Source organism: Choristoneura fumiferana, chromosome 4, assembly GCF_025370935.1.
Source record: "Choristoneura fumiferana chromosome 4, NRCan_CFum_1, whole genome shotgun sequence".
Taxonomy (NCBI): domain Eukaryota; kingdom Metazoa; phylum Arthropoda; class Insecta; order Lepidoptera; family Tortricidae; genus Choristoneura; species Choristoneura fumiferana.
This window is the reverse complement of record NC_133475.1, coordinates 18209218-18216860: the sequence shown is the minus strand read 5'-3', so window position 1 is coordinate 18216860 and position 7643 is coordinate 18209218. Positions and strand designations below refer to the sequence as shown.

The window sequence follows — 7643 nt, the reverse complement described above, 5'->3', positions numbered from 1 at the left end:
ACAAGAGATATCGTTATTAAGCAATCAAATTAAGATTGTTTTTTTTGGAATCTTTTAGTATTTTTTATTTCAATTACAAATTTTTACTTTTACTGTCATTCTAGTAGTAAACAAAATTAACGTAAAACGTAAACTGCTGCAAATATCGCGACAGGTTTTTCTTTTAATTTTCTTAACATTTCGTAGATCGAGAATACTAGAAGTAAATGAAAATACATTCGTTGATTACAGTCATTTATTCAAAAATTAAGTATTGAAACACCCAGCTGAATAAATACGGGAACATTAATGTTTATTTTTAACAATAAAAGCAAAATAACCCACTACGAACACGGCAGCATCGCAGTCGGGCGCAAAAAGTTCAAGTTCTCGCGGAGGCAAATGTAAATCGCGCCTACGTTTTATTCCTCTTCCATTCACAAATCATAAATCAGAAAATTTTAATAACAATTCGGGAACTGAAGTTCCATCCGCTCCCTAAAGTTATTTTACGCTGACTGTGCTCACCGAACTTGCACGCTGGTACTCGTATGGCGTCTTCCTAATAGAACGCGAAAGCGCGATCATCGCAGGTTTGCGCGAATTTTAACTCATACGAACGCGTGATCAAAACATATTGAACTCGAATAGGTGTCCTATGACAATCGCACGACGCGGTCACGCGACTCCAATGTTTGTAAATCTATTCGTGCGAACTTAATTCGTACGAACGCGCGATCAAACATATTGAATTCGAATACGTGTCCTAATTGAAATTCGCGTGATACCGCTCGCTCGCTCGCGTCGTCAATTCGCGCGGTGATAGGACACCCAGTTTTTGCCATCGCGCGAACACTCGATGGTCGCATCGCTTACTCGGGCGATGATCGCGCATTCGAGTTTTATTAGGACGATGCCTATGTTCGAACCAAAATTAACACAAAAGCCTTTATTTTCACTTTTTCTTACGAACTAGTTGTTCCTCATTTACATTTGTAAATTACCTACGTCTCTAATGTTAATTATTTACAATTTAGCATTTGTTTACACGTTGTATTCCAGACTATTTAAAGTTAACTTTATACTTATACGAATACTTAAGATAACATCACAATTCCTTCGAGAGAAGCATCGCATGCCGAATGACATTACTAAGTGCAGTGAACAGTTCACAGCGCGAATGGTCACGATATAAACGACGTCGCTATTTACTATGGAAACTTTTGCCAGTTCCATCTTTATTTATACTCGTTTCACGTTTAAAATAAACATTATTCTAAAAACAGCAGTAAATTTTGCTAAAGTTTACAAACACTGGGAACAAACGAGGATCCAAGCTTAAATATTAATTAATTCTAAATTACTTTAACATGCTTATTAACATACTTATCGAAGTACTGGCGTATAAAAATGTTTCATGTAATAAGTAGGGTATTAAAAATTATAGCTATGAATACGTCTTATTTACGATCTGAATGTCACTTTATATAAAAAAATTAGCAGTATTAACAACTTTAGTTTCGCCGGATGAATTATTAAAATATAGGTGAATATCAGCAGGATTAATAACCTAGCAAAATTTTACATTCTTATTTTTTTTTAGGGTCTTGATTATTACGAATTTTCCAGTTAATCAGATCAGACTGCTACTTTCATGAGTAGACATCAACTTAAATCAACTTATAATCTATATACCCTACGAATATTTCATCGGTTTTATTGGTTAATTCAAAAGTGTGTCACGTCATATATATACGTGACTACATTTTTAATCGAATATTCCGATGAAAAACCATTATAGGGGTTCAGTCAAAGTGACGACCATCTGCTGAAATATTATGTATTCATTTAAAAACATTATGCAGATACAATTACTATAACAACGTAATTTTTTTTAGATCTGATAAAGTAACCAAAGTGTTTTTATAGTAGACTATTATTGACTTCCCTCCGAGTCATATAATGTATCACGTTGTGTTATTTTTTATTTTCGTTTACTTCAACAAACGGCTCATTCTTATCACTAGAAACTATCTAATAATGAACTTTTTGGCCAATTCGGAAAAAAAAATTCGTGCTGTCATTGTTAAAGGTCGAATTTTAATTGATAAATTCACTAACTGGCCGAGTGAGATTGATTTGACACATAAGAGGGTTATATAAAAAAACACCTTTTAAACCTTTGTTTGCTAAATATGTATGATTTAACAACATTTTAGCTACGGATTTTGAAAAAGCTGCATAAATTAAAATCATTTATAATGTGTACCGCACATAATCAATCATCTTAATGCTTGATTTACTTTTAAACAGTTGGAGCTAGGCCACTAGTTTCTTGGGGAAATTAATTTCATTTGACCTGTTAAAGTTTCTTTTAAAGCTAACGGAAATCAAAAATAACACGTTGCATAGATTTTAGAATTTATTTTTATCCTTTAATCCATACCTAGTGGGTATAATCAAATCACAAATGAAAGCAAACCTTCGATGGTCTCGATTTGCTTCAATGAACAATCTCCAACATTTTTCTAACGATTTATCGAGTATTAGAAACAGTTTGTACATGAGTACTTAGTTAATTAATTTACTTAACCGTACTAATAATGTCAACTTCTATCAATATTTAGCAATATCACAAATTGCCGTCTGAGCGAGTTTCTTGGCTCTCAAACGAAAACCTTTAATGAATAGAAGCGAGGCTTTGATTTATTTACACACACAAATTAAATTATCATTTAATGCTACCTCTTTACTTTCATTTGAAGCGAATGAGCACGTACGATATTCTATTAAATTTTTGCGCAAAATTTATACTGTACTCATCAAAATTGTATTCAGAAGGGGTTCGCTACGAAACGCTAGCCAATATTTAACTGAGTTGGGAAGAGTTGATCCAGATCACGTCTCCAGAATGCACAGAACCCTCGAAGTCAGCAATGTATTCCGGATTGTCATACTCATTAGTCGCCGGAGAGGCCAGAGTGCGGCGGATGAAGACATATTTGTTACGGCACGTAGGCCGTAATTACCTTTACCAGCAGTGTTGGCGTGTACCGTACACGTCGGCAGACCTCTCGCTAGGTGGACTAATGACATCGTAAATGTTGCGAGCAATGAGTAAATGAGGTGGCAATATGTGGTTCATCGCAGCGGTCTAAGCAGGAAACCTTTGCTGCACAGTGACTGTGCTCTTCCAGCTGATGATGCAATATCACGATAAGATGCTAATAGGATTCTGCCTCTATAACATGTAGCTCATTATGTATTTCGCAGTCATACCTACTCGCGCGCCTCACTGTAACCAGTATTCGGACGTTTACCTTCAAACTCAGTTTCATCGGTCGATAACTCGGTCGACATACAGCGTGCGGTGTCTCCCATAGGGGGTATCATGACCCATAAGTCGATAACTTTGTGCACAAGCGTGCAGTCCGTAAACAATGCCCTTTGGTATGCACTATGGAAATCTCCCGTACCTCGCATTAAGGGGCGTACCAACTAATGAAAACGGATCCCCAAATACGGGCAAGGCATGCGTTATGAAAATCTCCATATTCCGCCCTATCGACTAATGAAACTGAGCCTGTATATGTAATTCCACTGGATTATTAAAACGATCAATGAAAACATCAATGGTATGAGTTATGGAAACCTCCCGCATGTGGGTCCGATCGACTAATGAACCTGAACCTTTACACGTAATTCCATTGGGTTAGTAGGAGCGGACGCTCTGTCGCGTCTGATGCATGCATCTGGTTTTATACAGTTTGAGGAAGGTCGAATAGAGTGAGCAACAGCATGGAGAGAAGAACCATGGGCGCGGCGAAGACGAGATGCGCGCGCGCGGCGCGGCCGGCGGCGGCGAGCGCGCTGGCGGCGGCCTCCACGCACTGGCGGTAGGCGGCCGGCTCCACGCACGTCACGGCGCAGTAGTGCTGGTGCGCGCATGCGCCGTCGCACTCCGCCTCCGAGTGACGCACGCTGTACGCGCGGACGTATCTGCCGGGAGAACAGCTTGTGTCATTTTTTGCCTCAGATTCATTGCAATGCGTTATGTTTTATACACATTCGGATACGATTATAGCAGCTACAGGAGATTGAAAATGTTCAGAAGATCTATCTTTTTGAAGCAAGGTCATCAGCATAGCCTTAGGATGTCCACTGTTGAACATAGACCTCCCCCATAGATCCTTAGTTGCTTCAGTTGGAAGCGGCATTTACCCATCGTGAACCCGCGGCTTTAACCAGAGGCCTTCTTGTCTCTAGCACACTTGGAACTACAATTGTTTTCACCACTTCTTTCTGTCACACGGTGTAGGACGAGGGTAGAAAGAGAAGGTGAATGCGATCGCAACCATCAACGTGCTAGACAGTACGACCATCATCTAATTCATCTTATTGTTGGTCGTCTACGTGTCTGAGCTTGTCGATAAGCGGCAAGGATAAAAGATCTCGAACGGAGACCATAGATCGACAAGATGGACAGACGAGCTGTTTAAAGCCGCAGGTTAACCGTGGATGCAGGCCGCTTCCAACCGAAGCAATCGGTCTCTGGGGCAGACCTATGTAATGCAGCCGATATGATGATGAAGAAGGTGCACTATGAAGGTAGAAATAGACACAGGATAGGGTATGGTATACAACAGACTGAACAAAGGCCTCCGCCTTAGAACGCCACAATGAACGACAACTCGCCACTTGCATCCACCGGTTACCCGCGATTCTCAGATTTCGTCAGTCCACCTGGTAGGAGGCCTGCCAACGCTTCGTCTTCCGGACTTTTCTCCCCCAACGGTTGTCTGTTCTTCGAGCGATACAACAGGATCTGTCGGATGAATGCTCACTTGTTGAAGGTGGCGGTCTCCTGCGGCGTGCCGATGCGCAGACGGTCGGCGAGCGCGTGCAGCGCGGCGGCGGACACGTCGGGCAGCGCGTAGTGCTGCGTCAGGTTGTACTCGGGGGTCCACTCGGCCGCGCCCAGCCGGTTGGCCGCCGCCAGATCCAGGTAGTACTGCGTGTAGTCCAACACCTGGGAAGACGTTGCTAGGTAACATGAGGCTTAGCACGCGTGTGCTACCCTAGTGACACCTTGCCATTGAATAGGGTACAGAACACTGTGGACCGTAAAGCTAACGAATTCGAAGTGTTCATTCAAACGCCGCATTAATAGTACATTGTGTCTTAAGGGCGGTAAATAAGGAATTACGAACGAGAGTCTATTAGAAGCCCGAAGTCGAAAGGACTTAATAAGGCATTAATGAGTCGATGTTTGTAATTCTAATACCGCCCGTGCGACATACAATGTTTTTCATCATATTTTTACTATTATAATATTAACGTACCTTGCCGGAATTGGTGTCAAACTTGTAAAGTCTAAGGCCGGGGTTGGAGGAGCCCCCGGGGTCCCGGTGGGGGCTCACTGAGGGCGCCAGGAGCGCCCACGACACGGCACGGTCTGAAACACACTCACATCAGACTTTTTTTTTTATTCGACTGGATGGCAAACGAGCAAGTGGGTCTCCTGATGGTAAGAGATCACCACCACCCATAAATATCTGCAACACCAGGGGTATTGCAGATGCGTTGCCAACCTAGAGGCCTAAGATGGGATACCTCAAGTGCCAGTAATTTCACCGGCTGTGTTACTCTCCACGCCGAAACACAACAGTGAAAGCACTGCTGCTTCACGGCAGGATTAGCGAGCAAGATGGTGGTAGCAATCCGGGCGGACCTTGCACAAGGTCCTTCCACCTGCAAGACTGACAATATAATGCCTATAACTTGCACGTTTTTGCACGCACTGACGCACTTACACTTTACAATCACCTGCTTGAGTAACCTGCCACAGCGGAGCGTGCAAAAATATCTGACTCGTCCTACTGGCCCTAGAAATACAGTCATATCAGATATTTTTGCATACTTTGTTGTGTCAGATATTGATGCTAACTTCATACAAATACCACACAAACGTGCGCAAAAAAATTGTGCGGGAAATGTCGTGCTGCGGTACACTGCCGTCGATGACCCATTACTTCTAAAACTACAACCCATAAGTGCCCACAAGATGAAATGTAACGAAACTTGCAATGTCTCGCACCATCTGAATAGTCGTTTAAATGTTAAACATTCACACTGTGTTGATTTACACGATACCAGTAAAGAGTCAGTCGCTAGACATTGCAGCGCTCGTTCACTTGTAACTGGTTAGCCCGCGGGCCTGTAATGTAATACTACCGGCAAGATATTACTGACATGGTGTAAGCCAGCACTAATAATATTTTAACGGTTTGTATTCCTATATCTCACGCAGTGACAGTCTGAGCTAAAACGCTTGCGGCATTTGATATTGGGAATTTTGGACAACAATCATTGTGAAGTACCGGGCAAAATATCCATAACAAAGCACGTTATTATGCACATTAAGTACAGATCAGTTTAAAATCACTGCTGAGCTTAATTATACTTGTGTTAGGTTCAATTGTAAATTAAGTCAATAAGATTTAATATATTCATACTAATTAGCGTAATTGTATTTAATAAGTTATTATTTATGAAGCCATTTAAATAAAAAGTTGATGTTTTGAATATGGTAAGTATTGGGGATGACAAAGTACGTACGTTGGAGGGAGGATAACTTTTAAAGGACCCGGGAGGTTAGTTGGACCGGCAGTTAGTGTTTGATTTGGAACAAGTTTAGTGTACCTAGTCCTAGAAGCCTGTGTACTGAAATAAAAATAATAATATAATTTGTCTTAAGGTGTTTTCTTATACTTGTAAGCAACTAAGGTTCACTCCTGCTGCAGAGTAGCAGCACCACGCTCGCCCAATCGCCACTGAAGAATAACCTCAAAAATGAGGGTAGCCGGAGCACCTCCACCGAAAATTAACACCTACCCGCAATTTCTTTATTCTACCCGTTATCATCAACCTATACACGTCCCACTTTGGTACAGCTCTCCTCTTAAAATGGGAGGGCTTGGTTATAACCCAACTAACTACAGTTCGGACGGGCTATGTAAGCCATCTTAGAGCGCATGAGCGCCAAACAAGTGACTAGGAGTAGAAGTGGTTGCCGTGGCCGAAATCGGTCAGATCATCATGATCAACTAGTTTCAAAGCGGGCCTAGTGCAGATTGTGAATTTCATGCACACGTAGTTAAACTCACCGTTGTCGTATATCACGCGGAAGGTATCCGCATGCAGATGGCCGAAGAACTGTCCGGCGATGCAGCGCGCGTGTTTGCGCACCGTGCGCAGATACTGCGCGTTGGCCGCCGCCGCCGACGCGTCGTGCGCGCGCGCATCCGCGCCCGGCAGCGCGTGACCCACTATGTACACCTGAGAACGGAGCGTGTGAAAGAGAAAAGCATTGGTGGCTGCATGTAGAGACATTTTTTCTCCATAGAAGACACTAGTTATACTTAGACATATTTAACTTTATTCGACATCAAACTTAAAATAATGCATAATTTACAGAAAATACATTTTTGATGATGTCGAAAATTGACTCAGCATTATGATGCCTGCTACAGCGCTGATTTTCAGTCAATACCGTCATTATTACTATTGCTTCTACTGGTGGTAGATAAAGATAGGTACAGTCGAGTACATAAACTAATGAGCAAAAATTTGATCAAAAATATCTGAACACGCTTCTACGGCGT

At 42.0% G+C, this 7643-nt stretch overlaps 1 protein-coding gene across 1 annotated transcript in view; it reads right to left on the bottom strand.

Annotated features, from left to right (window-relative positions):
* Window positions 1–221: 221 nt before the first annotated feature.
* Window positions 222–7643, bottom strand: part of LOC141427580 (acid sphingomyelinase-like phosphodiesterase 3b) — an 85373-nt gene continuing 77951 nt past the window's right edge. Inside the window, exons 7-10 of the mRNA XM_074087161.1 lie at window positions 7146–7317; window positions 5322–5434; window positions 4824–5008; window positions 222–3978 (exon numbers count right to left, since the gene is read on the bottom strand). Of these exons, the coding sequence (XP_073943262.1) occupies window positions 3738–3978; window positions 4824–5008; window positions 5322–5434; window positions 7146–7317 (711 nt within the window). The 3' untranslated portion in view covers window positions 222–3737. The remainder of the gene's footprint in view (window positions 3979–4823; window positions 5009–5321; window positions 5435–7145; window positions 7318–7643) is intronic.